Source organism: Bacillus rossius, chromosome 5 (genome assembly GCF_032445375.1).
Source record: "Bacillus rossius redtenbacheri isolate Brsri chromosome 5, Brsri_v3, whole genome shotgun sequence".
Lineage (NCBI taxonomy): Eukaryota > Metazoa > Arthropoda > Insecta > Phasmatodea > Bacillidae > Bacillus > Bacillus rossius.
The window spans coordinates 76,979,278-76,995,604 of NC_086333.1; the positions used below are offsets into that span (position 1 = coordinate 76,979,278).

Here is a 16,327-nt window from a genome sequence, read left to right on the forward strand (position 1 = left end):
AAACTATTTATTTATTCATTATTTATTTATTATCGTCTTTATCTGTAGCGAAGTTAAGGCGATACGCCATTTTCTTATACTTAAGCACATTTCCTACTATTACATTAAGCATTTCAATTTTACAAAAATAAGCATAACACAAACATAATAGATGATAAAATAGGTAATTAGATAGAAAGCAGAATTAAGCTTTAGCTAAATGTTCAATGAATACGAGGTAGGCTAACCATTACAAAATTTAACTAAATTCAAATTTACAGCTAACTGAAAATTAAGCATATTAGTGCACGTGCTGGAAAGTATTTAAAACTTTAAAAATCCGGCGTTTCCAAAAAAAAGGTAATAAGTGGTATTACATTCGAAAACCAGTTTCCCCACACATTCACACAGATTCGAGCAACTAGCTGGGCCGCAAAGCGATCATGTTTAAGTGTTCCAAATTCAGGCCAATCACTAAATGAACTCGCTTGCTCTGAAACAACGTCACTTGTTGGATTCGAGGAAACGACGGCGCTTGGTCATTTCCGAGACGCCAAGGCCCAGGGCGAAGAGAGTGCGGGGGGGGGGGGGGGGGGCGGTAAATGGCGGTAAACGAGAGAGAGATAGAGAGAGAGAAAAAAGAAAAATACAAGACAGAAGAGAAGAAGAAAGCAGTCATCGCAACCAAGGCAAACACGTAAAGAGAGAAAACAATTTGCTCCGCGATATTGTTAGCCTCAAAGAAGAGAAGATGTAGAATGTGAGAAGGGGAAAGGAAGGGAAGGGGAAGGGGGGAAATATTAAAGCGGCGCGGCGTCCCGAACACAAGACGGGAAGAAAAAGTTTTGAATTTCGTTTAGAAGGCAGCGGCGCGCGCGAGATAACAACGCATCTTCAGAAGCCTCTCGGGAGACGAAGGAGGGGGACAGGCCAACTGAATAACGCAGAAAGGAGAGTTGTGCAAGAAGGAAGAAGAGGAGGAGAGGGGAAGGAACGATGGCGCCACGAGTGGGCGCTGCGACGGACAGCCAGACACGGCGAGGAGAGGAGACAAGCTCTGGGTCAAGTGGACCAGGGAGGCTGCAACTGCCGAGGTCCAACGACATCTCGCGACCAGCACTTGCAGCACAACACGCCAACAGTGCTCGCTGCATTTCAACGCATTTACAGAGACCTGTAAAATTCGCGATTTCAAATCCCTAAAGGATAGGAGACTCCATGATCCTCTACGCACTCGTGCAAATTACATCTGCTGATTGGTTACCGACTCGTAACACCTGTTGACTGGAATGATCGTAATTCGCTAATTCTTCTGTTCAAGATTTTTCATTGGCCCAGAGTCCTTCAGATAAACTGTGGCCCAATCACTGAAGGAAAATAATGTCAAAAGTATTTGGACTCTATCCTATCGCGAAATGAATCCGCGAATTTTAAAGGTCTCTACGCATTTATCCACGTCATCATGCACAGAAGAATTGGTAATTCAATACATTCCTTCAGATCTATATTACAACGATGTTTCTGACAAGGGAGGGATGGGAATAAAAAGACGTTAAATTGGTTTAAAACTGAAAATTTGCCTTCGCTTTGGCAGAGATCACTCGTCAAAATATTTAACAAAATCCTTAACTCGAGCTCTTCGGACAATTTAATTTCATTTCAGTTGTCATATTCAGAAAATAGTTCCTTGAGTTCACGGGGAAAAACATTTGTACCAGCCAGTCACTTACGGCATTCCAATAAACTAAATACTATGCTTGGACGAAATTTTTTTAAAATTAAATGATACAAAATTTATATTGCCCAAAATCTTTTAAAACCACCATTTTCTCACTTAAACGGCGTTTATTTACAATTCACACAAAACCTTTACATTCACATTACAAAGCGTGGTAAAACATCGTCCCGAACGCATAACAAAAGCAGGTATTTAACTTAATACTTTTACAGTCACAACCAGCACAAAACTGTCTTATTTTTATTTCAAGGTCCGCGTCACGCAAGTTGCTCGATGTTGACCTAAAATTAAGCTTCCGCGACAGATACGAAGCTGTGGCTATGATACACACTGGTAGAGGCATGGAAATATCACAGATTCTTTTGGTCGCAAGGTAGACTGCAAACGTGTATACCTTTGCATTACACTGATGATTGTATCACAATTCTCACGACTCTCCCTTCTACAACTGTGGGCAGTCAGCTGCCAGCCAGCAGAAGAGCGACCGGATCACATCCACCCACTCAAAAATAAGGGAGTTCCTGCAGTGAGAAACCAGCCAATGGGAAAGCACATGCGTGTATAGAGTATATAGAAATAGGACTGTGGATTTCGGTCTGACACCAAACGAATCCGCAAAATATCCAGTCTCTACAAACTGGGTTGTTGCAGGCAGAGATAAGGCAAACATACAGATGGAACATAAGGTCCGATGCTGGTTCGGGGGGGGGGGGGATTAAGCCAAAAGGGGAAGGGGATTTCAGTGCACTACACATAGCAACATGGCGGCCGTTTGTTAACAAATGTATCAGCTGTACCTGTATTGGAGGTTAAATTCGAGAAAAATGTCAACTAATATCATATTACATTTGTATTATGAAGACGTGTTTTGTACTTTAAATATATAGAAACATATTAAAGAGTAATATTTTGATTAAATATTCTCCGGACAAGCTAAACTACAGTCGTTTATTAAAGCAGGCTATAACAGTTGATTTGTAGAGACCTGCAAAATTCGCGGATTCATTCAGTGATAGGCTAGAACTCAAACACATATACCTCTTAGATAATTTTGCTATTGGCTTACTGCTGGACGAATCTCAACCAGTTATAAACCCTCAACCAAAGAAGGATCTAATCACAGACAAACCAGCTGAGACGACTTACAAGCCGGCAGCCAATGAACTTGGGTTATTTGCCTGAGTGTACAGGGGTATGTGCAGTCTATCCCGAAGGCCATTGAAAACGCGAATTTTGCAGGTCTCTACTGATTTGTGAACAAACATCTACCATATTGGTATGTGAAAAATCAGGGGGAAAAAATTATGAAAAAAAACCGCCTTCACGTCGGACAGCTAACGCTCTCTTATCAGTAGCCTGTCCTGATCTCCGGTAGCAGGAGTGATGCGTCAGAACACGTGCACGCGAAGGGCGTCAGTGGTCACGTGGTGTGCTCGGAAGGCCGCGGCGACGCTGGGTGACCTTGCCCGACACGCAGAGGCCACGCGGCGGGACTTGGCAGTTGATGCGCTGCCATTCACAAACAAACAAGAGCGCGCTCTCTGCCGACCGCTGGTGCGAGCAGGCTTGCCACGCTTACAACACCCACCACGCGCTCAACTTTATCCTCCCTGAAGTAGCTTGGCTTCATGGGTTGTAGCCGCGTCCTTGGTGAATAATTCACCGACGTTTTGCAGTCGCCATCATCAGGGAGCAGTTACCTACTGAGGTTCCAAGTTATCCTGCCTTTATATATACTATCGCCTGAGAGGAAGGTGCTTCCTGATTGGCTGCAGCTGTGGCCCAATCAGAGCCTTCCTCTTTCTTCTGGTTGGCTGGGCTGTTCTGCCAATCAGGGGCGATCTGTCTGATGTTGGATGTGGAGCTATGTTTGGAGGATTTCTAAAGAGTGGGTTCCATATTTTGCTTAATTTGTAGCCATCTTCTATATTAATGTTTGCTGGGTGTTTTAATATTTGTACTGATTCTCGAATGTATATTTTCTGTCTGTATCCTTTCTGTCTGTAGAGTTGTACAATCCACACCCTAGTTGCTTGCCACTCATTCAGCGTGTTCATAAAGGAATGTCCCCATTATATACTTTAATAGTATAAATAATTAAATAAATCTACTGTTTAGAAATATTACTAACTTGAAGAAACGTTTACAATCCCCATGAGTTTTCCTGGTTTCCAGAGTTCCCCTGTCTGCGGGAACAATGCTGCTGTTACCTTGGAGGCCTCCGCCTTAAGTCCTCGTGCATGGACACGTGACGTAAAACTCCTTATCTACAGCCAGCTACAGTAACTGCAAGCCAGGATAAAATTAATAATAAAAATATTTGCGATTTGTATCAAATTTAATTTGCAAAAAAAAATTGGTTGTCTGTAAAGTCGGTTTACGGACGATAGTTTAACGTGACGTCATAACAAAACATTGATGTAATGATTGCATACATTATGAATAAAATTGAATCATTTTTATTGTAATAATAAAAGAATAAATACTTGAAATTATACTAGTAATCAGATTTTTAAAATGCAAGAATAATTAACCTTAATTGCCGAAATTGTTGTTGTAATAAGCAATGAAAACCACATTAACTTTTCACTTCACTTTATAAACAGTCGAGTGGAAGAGAGATATATGCGAAGCAAGCGTACAATGAGCGTAACGGGACACAGCGTAACGGAACAATGTGCGCAACAGGACACTTTTTCGTGCGTGCAGCTGGCGTTCATCGATTTATTAGACGTTGACACGTCAAAAGTAGACTGTGAAGCGTTGTTCAGTAAAGCTGGAGTGAACAGGCAAAAAAAATTTTTTTAATGTTGCTTGAATCCCTAGGAACGCGCTAAAATTTTAATCGGAACACATGTTTACAATGAAATCAGATATAAATCTGCCACATAATTACCTCTACCCCTAAAACTGTGCCTTATCCGTTTTAAACTAAGAATCAACACTTGGGTTCATTGTAACTTTGGAGACTTCGTGAGTTAAATCCGCGTACGTTACATACATTACGCGTCACATACATTACACATATATTACGTTAAGCATATCAATTTAAATCCGGTATCACAATAAGAGCTGAATAAAACACCCGTCATCGGTAGGCGTGTTTGCTACAGTAATTAAAATTTTATTAATTCTCCGCCGGTAAAACGTTAAGTGATTGGAGCCCGGCTGTGTTATTCGACGAGCAAGGGTGTCTATCGCAGCGTTATTACTGGCCGAGTGCACAAAACAAGTGACGGAAAGTACAGCAGTAATTTTTTTATGGAGCGGCGTGGTTGGTATTCCTGCCATGGAAGTGGATGTTCACTCGTCGGAATGGGCCATAAAGACCTGCGCCATTACGAAGTTACCCCCACTCCTCGGTCCCTCGACGATACGAGAAGCCAATTACCGCGATGAGCATTGCGAGATGCCATAAGAGCGTCCCGTCACAACACGACTGCAAGGGCGTAACAAAACTAACATCGTGGGTCGGAGGAAAAAAAAAACAAACAAACATATAACTGGAGAGCAGGTACGAGTCGGACTCGTGACATTTTGTATATTAAATGGCCGCACTGAGGATCCGGGAGCAGATTTATAAAACTTTCGATTTAACTTGCAAACTACGCCACTGAATTTCTGTGCAAGAATATTATCAAAGGTTTTCTGCGAACATTGTATCAAAGTACACATTTTATGACACAAAAATAAGACACTTTACTCCACAAACCTAGCCAAAACAAAGCCACAAATCTGTAAATCGTACATGTAATGCTTGTAAGATAATCAAGAGGACGAAAAATAATTGTGGTATGTTTAAAACTTAAAAATATCCAGTGGTTCTTTTGTTCAAACGCAGAATCTTATATGATATATGATTCCGTATCTCTAGAGATTTATGTTTAACAGTTAAAGCCGTGACAAAAACTGTCCAGGATTTTCAAGTTAACGCGATCTCTTACGTCGTTTTGATTCATACGCAAAGAAATACAAACTCATTATAGATACTTAATGAACACTAAACGACTCGTCTAATGGTGGAATTTTTTTTTTCACTTCTACGCCTGATATACATGAATTTTCGCGTGAATGGTGTCTCCTTAATAAAATAATACTTACTAATATTATTAATGCAAAAGTCTGTTTATAATTTAGTTTTATAATCGAAAATCATAGGAAGTAGGTCATAGACACACAAAACAGTGAATTTGTGTCATTTCTCAATGTCCGCCACACGGTCATATGGTAAGATCTGGCAACTTCCTATCCTACTCCTTGGCAAAACCCATCCACTTAGTGAAGCTCGCGGCTGTTAGAGAACTAAAGGCGCCGATAACAGTTTAGTTTAGAACTTCGTCAATAGATGGTGTTGCCCTGAATTTGTAACGCGCTATCGTTTGGTGCGTCCGTCACGTCTTGCCTAGGGGTTACCTGCCGTACCACAAATTGAAGCTGAAGATTGGCGTCCCGGTTTTCCTGTTGCGTAGCCTTGTTGCACCGAGATTATGCTAACAAGAGGACTTCAAAATCAAAATTTCCCGTTTTTCCAAGTGTATGCCCAACAGACTTGAAACTCGTTAGTGATGTTCCTTGCATTATGATGTGTTCAGCCCGGACAATGCCAGGTACTTCGGCTAGTAAAAGATATTTCTACATTTCAACAGTAAAATTAAATATTATCGCTGCTACACGAGACCTCACTTCGGACAAGTAAAAAATTAAGCGGACAACTCTTTTATTTTATAAAAAAAATGGTTGTCTGTAAAGTCGGTTTACGGACGATAGTTTAACGTGACAACGTCATAACAAAACATTGATGAAATGATTGCATAAGTTTATGAATAAATGGAATCATTTTTATTGAATTTATCACCATTTTGTATGGATACAAAGAAGGAGTGAATGTAATCTACAATTTAATTGAAAAAAATACTTTTATTTGCACTCATTAATTCAAATGTGTTTATTACTTTAACGAAGAGATTATTTTAACTATAAATTTTATACATATTTGCTATTTAACTTCTTCCAATCTGTGTTATTCTGTTAAGGACAGGACGATGATAGGAAAAGTAGGAAACGAATGGGAGTGTTTCAAGTTTAATATGCCTCGAAAAAGTCAAATCGATGGTTGTTCCAATCGAGTGGAAGAGAGATAGATGCGGCGCAAGCGTACAATGAGCGTAACGGGACAATGTGCGTAACGGGACAATGTGCGTAACGGGACAATGTGCGTGACGGGACAATGAGTCATCCTTTTTTGTGCGTGCAGCCGGCGTTCATCGATTTATTAGACGTTGTCACGTCAAAAAAAAAACACATTCACAGAAACCAAAGAAAACACTTAATGTAGTGAACTCGCAAAATTGTATCTTTTGGGATACAGCTTCTCACGAAATATTATCAAAACTGAAGTGCTGCCTGGCCTATTGTTACACATTCGTACACTGCTTGGTGTTGACGAATTAACGCCACCGGCAGCGCAAAATTAGCACACGAGCGATAATTTCCCTTTCGTGAACCTATCAATTCACCTGCAGTGGGCTTCTTGGATCATACTGTCCATACATTTAAAATCGGTAATATTGGCTTGTTTCCTGTACGTATGTGCATGCATCATTCTTTATCCGGTCTTCGGGTTTTCTCTGTGACAAATAATGCAAACCAGCAATCGCGTTTGTACTAAATAAAATATTTTTAAAGCATTTCCGAACCTACGTTCGTGGACATTTTTTGTCTCCTCCGCACATGTTGCTCCATATGAATCCAGAGTTTTGACGTGTATTTCAGGTACAACCTGGACGAGAAGTGCGGGTCACTGCGTGCGGAGGTTCGTGCTTGGAGGTCCCACAAGCACATCGTGCGACGACCATCTCTCGGGCGGGAGACGAGAGAACAAGTCCACGTCTTCATCGGCCGACGGGTCGACAGCCTTTGGGCACACGCGTCTGGAGGGTCGCTACCACAACGCCGAAATACCATTACGCCGAATGTCAAAATTGACCACAACGCCGAAAGTTAGAAAACTGCTGTGTACCACAACGCCGAAATAACTAAATGAATTTGTGTGTGTTTCTTAAATGTACCTTAACGTCAAAATACCACAATCAAACCTAACCTAGCGTAATAACCTAACCTAGTCTAACCTAACCTAACCTTTGTGGCAGTCCTGCAATGACATTTTTCGGCGTTAGTGTATTTCGGCGTTGTGGTAATTCGGCGTTGTGGTACACAGCAGTTTTCTAGCTGTCGGCGTTGTGGTCAATTTGGCATTTCGGCGTTGTGGTCAATTCGGCATTTCGGCGTTGTGGTATTTCGGCGTTGTGGTGCGTCCCCGCGTCGGGACACCTCGGAGCAAACGGCGCGAGACCGTCACGCCTGCCCGCTGCCGTGCGCCCGACCCGTCTGCCAAGGGCCTTAAACCCGTCGGCCAACTTCTGCCCCGCGCGCTGGCTTGCCAATTGCACCTTCGTTTCGCCGCTATTCTTAACACTCCCGGCCCGTCCAACTTAAGTCACTGCACAACGCCCAAAGATTAAAGGTGAAGCGAGAAGCCATACGGGATACGGGAAGCCTTATTTTCACAAACGAGCGAGCCAAACGCCCGATCGTGCATCTTCGGTTTTTTTTTTTTGGTTCATTGTAACTCATGATAACTAATTGTCAATTAGGTTAGGTTAGCTACATTATAAATACTTTAAAACATTGTAGACGGTTGATTTGGTTAGGATAGCTACATTAAAGATACTGTGAAATCATGTAAACGGTTTCCTAACCCTGGATAGCTACATATTAAAAAGTTATTTGCTAAGCAACCATAAAATGATTTTACAGTATTTTTAATGTAGCTATACTTACCTAATATAACCAACCACACCAACATTGTTGTAAAGTATTTATAATGTAGCTAACCTATCCTAATCGACCGCAAAATTTAATGCCACACCGGTTTATACAATGAGATAGAACGAGAAAAAAAAAGCGAGCATGAACTTCGGAGAACTTCGGGTGTGGCTCTCTCGTCTGTGAAATGGAGGTTTCCCTACGGGATATAGGTATCAATTTTCTAACTCTATCGATTAATGAAGACATTTTTTTTTTCATTTCTATTTATGCTGGCATTACTCATACTTATAATCGAGCAGATTTCATGTGGTTTGTTGAACGAATCGATTAGAACCGTTTTTCCCCTGCAGGATCACTTTGAACATGCTAGGTGCACGGCACTTCGCGACATTACTACATATCGAAGACCATCAATCTGGATGTTGAGTTCAGAACACATTCGCGGTGCTATACCTTCAGACCTTTGCAGGGACCGCGTCCACTTCCCAGAACACTGAGGCGATGAACTTAAATTTCAAGAATAAGCGGATGGCTGTTTTTAGGACACACTTCCAAGCAGAGACAAAAGAAATCCCAAGCAAAGATATTCGGCCAAACATGAAATGATTCAGCTTTTCGAAGTTATACTTCTTTAGGCGTGTTATGAAAAAATGATGATGAGAGTAAAATTTTAAGATGCGCGCGAATCACTGTAACACAAAATTAACAGGTTGAAGCTGCCCGCTAAAGCGCTCATTAAGTCTCGAAAAAAAAAACTACCAACAAAATAGAAATAGAACCTCTATTAGTCGCGCATGTTGGCACGCTCGTCGCCTCTGATCACTGTTTTCATATTTATAATATTTATCCACATGTTTCTAGTTTCTACATTCACAACACGTGTTTTAGTTTCATACAAGTGCGAATTACATATGTGCTAATAAATTATATTCAGTAATGATTTAAATGGAATATTTTGATTAATATTATTTACTATTCGTAAATATTAGTAAAACAAATGTGTCCTTATACTTTTTTAAGTGCTCCAATATAATTGAGGTTAACTTTTCGTATGTATTATTTATTGATATAAATTAAAATATTATTATTTAATATAATTAATACTGAATATTATTAAATTATTAATGTTAAATATGTATTATTGGTTATTTAATATTTACAAAATAAAGAAATAAATTTAATAAAACATGTAATAAAAAATTTGTGATAAAAATTAAAATGGAACATCAAAATAAATATTAATTTTTAATATTTATTATTAAATTGAATATATAATAAAAATTCATAAAAATAAATGAACAAATTTAATCAAAACTTATTGATAAAAATGAAAAGTGAATATTAAATTAAGAAAATAACAAATTATAAAAAAAATAAATCTAAATTAAATTTTCAATTTATTATTGAATTTATTTATTTTCGTTTAAAATATTAAATAATAGATAATAAATATTTAAAATTAGGAATCTTATAATATTTAGTACAAATTATGACATATATATTTATTATTCTCTACATTTTAGTTATTTAATTTTTCAAATTTAAACTGAACTTTATTGACTGTGTTACTATCTTTTTCCAGCCCTTATATTATTTTATGGTAATTAATTATTTGCATGCAATTAAAAACTTTTTTAATGATGCCAAAGAAGTATAACATCACACATGCATACATAAGTACACGCACCCATTTTTTTTTATTTTAATACCTTTACAGTTGTTTTATGGCATGCATTCAAATTCTTTCACAAGGTAACGCTCAGTCACTAAAAGATCATTTAATTTTGGATAACAATAGCTCATACATGTTACTAACTCTTATAGTACTATTTTTAAAATATTGCTGCGTACAAAAGTTTAATTAGCAGAATCCCGTGTCTCCCAGATGGTAGGGTGAGATCTAAGAATGTGAGAAAATCCGTTGTCTCCAAGTTGGTAGGGTGAGATCGTCTAAGAACGTGACAAAATGCAGTGTCTCCCAGATGGTAGGGTGAGATCATCTAAGAATGTGACAAAATGCAGTGTCTCCCAGATGGTAGGGTGAGATCTTCCAAGAACATGACAAAAGGCCATGTCTCCAAGATGGTAGGGTGAGATAATCTAAGAACGTGACAAAATGCCGTGTCTCCCAGATGGTAGGGTGAGATATTCTAAGAACGTGACAAAATGCAGTGTCTCCCAGATGGTAGGGTAAGATCTTCTAAGAATGAGACCACAATTCCAAGTCTCCAAGATGGTAGGGTGAGATCTTCTAAGAACGTGACAAAATGCCGTGTCTCCCAGATGGTAGGAAGAGATCTTCTAAGAATGTGACAAAATGCTGTGTCTCCCAGATGGTAGGGTGAGATCTTCTAAGAACGTGACAAAAGGCCATGTCTCCAAGATGGTAGGGTGAGATCTAATAACGTGACAAAATGCAGTGTCTCCAAGATTGTAGGGTGAGATCATCTAAGAATGTTACAAAATGCTGTGTCTCCAAGATGGTAGGGTGAGATCTTCTAAGAATGTGACAAAATGCCGTGTCTCCAAGATGGTAGGGTGAGATCTTCTAAGAACGTGACAAAAGGCAGTGTCTCCCAGATGGTAGGGTGAGATCTTCTAAGATGGCGAGAGAGAGACAGACTGGGGGACGAGGCACTCACCTTCCTCTGGAGCGCGGGGCCCTCCTCCATGGCGAGCATGATGCCGTCGGAGATGGTGCCGGGCAGCGCCGCCACCACCTGCTGCACGTCCAGGCCGGGCGCCCTGACGGCCACCACCAGGCGCTCCGTGGCCTCCACGAAGCCGCTCCAGGGGAGGTCGAGCTCGGCGGCGTGCTGGGTCAGGCAGCCGCGCATCACGTTCAGGCAGTAGCCGGCGCACGGCTTGGCGCGCCTCGTCAGCCCGCGGCAGCGCGAGCAGTAGGACATGCGCAGCAGCGCCGCGTGGCACAGCTCCGCCCCCGGCTCCGACATCAGCAGCGAGTCCGTGCTCGCCAGCACCTGTGGCACACCACGCCCCACTCCACTGACATCACGTGGCACTTGTAGCACGCCACGCCGACTGTGCACGCCGGACTCTATTCCAACCTGTTGGACCTATTATGGGATATTAGATGCATACCTGGAGCACCCCGTGGTCACGCCTACGCATTTCCGCTTACTCCAGCTGTGGCCTTACGGGAAAAGACTAAATCTTGGTCCCAACAGAGTTACACTCCTCAGTCATTACAGAGTAAACCCTAGGTTATGTTATAACTTTTGTTACACTTCACTCTCTCTTGATGACTAAGGTGATTAGTGGGATCTTTTAGTTTCAGAAGGCAAAATAATGATTTCGTCTAGATATTAGTACCTCTGTTTTTTTATTTTACTTTTGATTATTTTCACAAAATTGATTAACAGAAAATATATATAACACTGATTTAAAATCTCATTATTAAAAGAATCGGGAGTCGGGCTACCGGGTGTCGGGGGACTGACCTCCGCGCCCAGGGCGAGCGCCTGCAGCAGGGTCCTCGCCGCCTCGGCGGACCGCCTGAGGCCGCGCGCCGCCGCGCGGGGGACGTCGCCGAAGGGTAGCAGAGCGGGGTAGGCGGCCCGCAGGCAGGCCTCGTAGTCGGCGGCGAAGGCCCCGCGCCCGGGCGCCAGCGCGCGCCGGTACACCTCCGGGAAGAGGCTCGCGAAGAAGTCCGCGGCCGAGCGCTCCAGGTCCAGGTCGGCCGACGACGGCAGCGACGACGACGACGACGACGACGACGCGTCCAGGTAGGCGAGCACGTCGGCGTAGAGCGGCGTGGCGGCCCGGCGCGCGGTGGCCGCCAGCCGCGGGTAGACGTCGTCGAAGAGCGCGAGCGTCCTGTTGCGCGACCGCCGCGTCGCCTCCAGCATGCGCTCTGCAACACAGCGCGCCACATGTGTCCGGTTACCTGAAGTAAAATTACATGAAAAAGCATCAAAATAACCCATTTATAACGAAAGTGTACTTTAATAGAATCGAATTTCAATGATGAAATGCTTGCATTTTAACGAAATAAATCAAAGGAAAGAACAGAAATATGTGGTAATCAATGTTTCCTAACTGAACATTTTAATGTGAAATAACCGAAATAAATTGAAACGATACAAATGGAAATGAAATAAATCCACAAATACGGAACTGAGTTGGACATCTCCCCGCACACCCACTCTAGCACCTCTGTTGGGGCATGCGCAACAATACCTGGTCAACCACACTCAGAACATTTACAAGACCTGTAAGTTACATTTTCCTTACAACATATTTTATCACATGTCAATTATTTTACTTATAATATTGTATTTGCAATGATGTGTCGATTATTAAGTCAGAAAACTATACAACTGTTTTGAGGGTAAATTCCACATTATTTAAATGGACTGTCCCCAAACATTAATGTGCGGCTATAAACAGTGTGAAGTGTCAAAAAAATAAATTAATGTACGCTAACAAAACGATTCTAGAGACTGAAGATACAAAAACTTTTCATCACAAATACTGTTTCCGCACTTTTACGTGATTTTCGTGACCAGTGCTTCAGTTTCGTTGATTTGTCATGCCTTTCGTAACTTGTAGGTACCATAATATAATTGCTTAACTTGCCAGGTGATAAATTTAAATAAAACAAATATCATACTCAAGCATCAAGTGTCCAATAACTAGAGACCTGAAAAATTCGCGGATTCAATGACCTCTAGTATAGCCTCCATTATCCTCTGCATTTCTCAAGCAAAAACACGCGTGTTCATTAGGTGCCAACTTGTGAGGCGTCTCCACTGGGTAGTTTGTGATTCGAGGCTTCTTTGGTCGATGGTCTTGTCATTTGCCCAGAGAGCTCCAGTTAACCTGCGAGCCAATAGCAGAACCAGCAGAATTGTTCACATGTTTTAATTTTAGCCTATCACTAGAGACCCGGAAAATTCGCGGGTTCATTTCGTGTTATGCTAAAATTCAAATAATTATACCTTGGTGCTGCTTCTGTCGTTGGTTCACTGTTAATCTGGAAGACTGAGGGCCAATTAGAGACCCTCACTCATAGAAGTGTCGAATCACAGGCCACCCAGTCGAGACGACTCACAAGTCAGCAGCCAACGAACAGTTGGCATTTGCCCGAGTGTGTAGAGGATGTTGGAGTCTATCCTGGAGGTCATTTAACCCGCGAATCTTCCGGGTCTCTACCAATCACGAAATGAATCCGCGAATTTTCCGGTCCCTACCAATAGCAGAGCGGGCTGATTCCAGAGCTGGTACAGACCCGTGCATCCGAACACGAGATGCCAACGACCGGAGAATGACTTCTTCCGACCTCGGCTGGTCCTGCTGTCACGACCACCGAGCAGCCGACAGTGCAGTGGACAACGGGATACGCCCCAACAGCGAAATCGCGGGTTTTTTTTTTTTGTGGCATTCACTTTTTTTTTATCGGTCCTGTGTGTAGCTGCGGTCAGCGGTGGCTTTCCGTTGATCGGATTACCAATATCCCCCTCCCCCCACTTTTGGGGAGATCGGGTTTCCAAGGTAAGGAGACAGAGCCCCTCTGAGGCGCGGCTTACCTTGGCAAGGTCACGCGCCTTGTGTCTGCAGCTTCATTCCGCTCTGAAAATAAACCTGCGGCCTCTCGCTTGCACAAGTGTCTCCGTCCGGAGGGGAGGGGGGAAGCTTGCAGCGAAACCTGTAGTTACGTAACGCACACTTAGAACTGGGCTGTCGCTGAGGTGAGTATATTATTGCTTCTCTTACGTTCAATTAATGAAAAAAAAAAGTTGGGTTTTGAAATACATTCACTATTGTGATTAAAATGCAAATTGGTTTTAATACATAAAAAAAACACACACTATAATTCAAAGTTACGAATACAATTTGGAAACTAATATATCCAGAAGCGTACACATAATCTCGTTTTGAATCGAAAAGGGGGGTAGGGAGTAAAATCTCCGTGCCTGCTGTTTGCTTTCAAATTATTTCCTTTTGTTGGTGAAAATGATAGAATTTGTGCTGAGAGTTCATTCACCCCGTCCACTTTCCTACCCTTATTCATGTTTCGCTGTGTTTCACAGGCTTAAAAAAATAATGCAATTCCCTGAGTTTTCCCTTGTTTTTTTCACGTGTTTCCCCGCCTGCGAGAACCGTGACCTTGACATAGCGACGATTCGAACCGCCACGCACACCTGACCCGAAGGTCGGGACGGTTGCAGATTCTTCAACAGAACGCTGCACATGTTCAACGTGCTGGAATTACCCTCATGTGCTCCCGTTAAGGACCCAGTCCAACCAACAAGAGCTCCATAGAGCCGCGGGGAGGATAGATACGCCAATTCATCGCAACTCGGAGGTGTCTGAGTAAGAGCTACAACAAGAGGGCCAAGGCTACCCCAGCATCTTTTGCCACACCTCTCCAACTACCTCCTTAACATGACTTGATGTAAGCTTTTGGACATACGCCATTGCTAAGCACATGTATGTCTGTAGAAGAAAACTACAAAAAAAAAACCAAAAGACAAAAACACAAATTAAGCAAAAAATTGCTGTTGTCAACAGGATATAAACACCACATAATATTCCATAACAGAAATATGGTCAACAAACAAAGAAAAACAAAGAAAAATGGACATACATGTGCTTAGCAATGGCGTATGTCCAAAATCTTACATCAAGTCATGCACTCCCATTGCACAAATCTTTCAAAGATAATACCTCCTTAACAATTCAGCTAACCTGCTGTCGTCCCTGGCACACGGAGCGCAGGGCATGCGGCTCCACCGGGATTAGAACCCACGACCCCGAAACACAAACATATAATACTATCCCTCCATTCTTTTGAAATTTCCCCCCGGCACGGCGCGGATTACGCCGTTCTAACTGCAACCCGGACGAACTATCCGACTCAACGCGCACCCCCAGGGGTCGCCAAACGTCCGTCATCCTCGTCACCACCAGCAGCCGTCTGCACGAACCAGAGGCGGCGCGGAGGTCTTCGCGCACCCTGAAGGGGTCGTCACCACAACGCCGAACGTACAATAACGCCGAATACCATAACGCCGCATGCCAAATTGACTGACTACAACGCCGACAGTTATAAAACTGCTGTGTACCACAACGCCGAAATACAGTAACGCCGAAAAATGTTGCTGCAGGGAGGGGGGGGGGGGCACAGGAGCAAAATGAAAAACAACTGAATGAATTGGTGTGCTAACCTTACCTAACCTAACCTTTGTGGCAGTCCTGCAATGACATTTTTCGGCGTCAATGTATTTCGGCGTTGTGGTTATTCGGCGTTGTGGTACACAGCAGTTTTCTAGCTGTCCGCGTTGTAGTAAATTTGACATTCGGCGTTATGGTTTTCGGCGTTATTGTACGTTCGGCGTTGTGGTGCATCCCCACCCTGCAGCGGTGTTGCCTGATCGGGCAAGCTAATCCGGGCCTGCGATTGGCTCGGAGGACACCCCACACGTCGCGAGCGTCGCCAGGCGTCCAGCCTAGCCTAGCCTAGCCTAGCCCAGCCCAGCCTAGCCTAGCCCAGCCTAGCCTAGCCTAGCCTGTCGCGTCTCAGACGACACAGAGAGAGATCAGCTGATGCACGGACAGCTACAGGGGAAAGGGGAAGTCGGAGGGAGGCGCATTAGAAACACGGCGACATGGTGGGATATACCCTCTCGCCAGTCGGTGGCCAATAGCGTGCCCCCACCCCCCCCTCAAAAGGAGTTCGGAACTGCCGCCATCTTGCTGGGCAGACGCTTCATGTAAATGCGGCGCCGCGGCGGTCGGCAGTAAAACATTTTTTTTTTT

The 16,327-nt window shown here is 42.9% G+C and overlaps 1 protein-coding gene across 1 annotated transcript in view; it reads right to left on the bottom strand.

Moving 5' to 3' along the window:
- The window catches only part of LOC134532042 (glypican-5), a 415,253-nt gene that overhangs the window by 129,513 nt on the left and 269,413 nt on the right, over nucleotides 1-16,327 (bottom strand). Inside the window, exons 3-4 of the mRNA XM_063368192.1 lie at nucleotides 12,007-12,419; nucleotides 11,188-11,526 (exon numbers count right to left, since the gene is read on the bottom strand). Coding sequence (XP_063224262.1) covers nucleotides 11,188-11,526; nucleotides 12,007-12,419 — 752 coding nt within the window. The remainder of the gene's footprint in view (nucleotides 1-11,187; nucleotides 11,527-12,006; nucleotides 12,420-16,327) is intronic.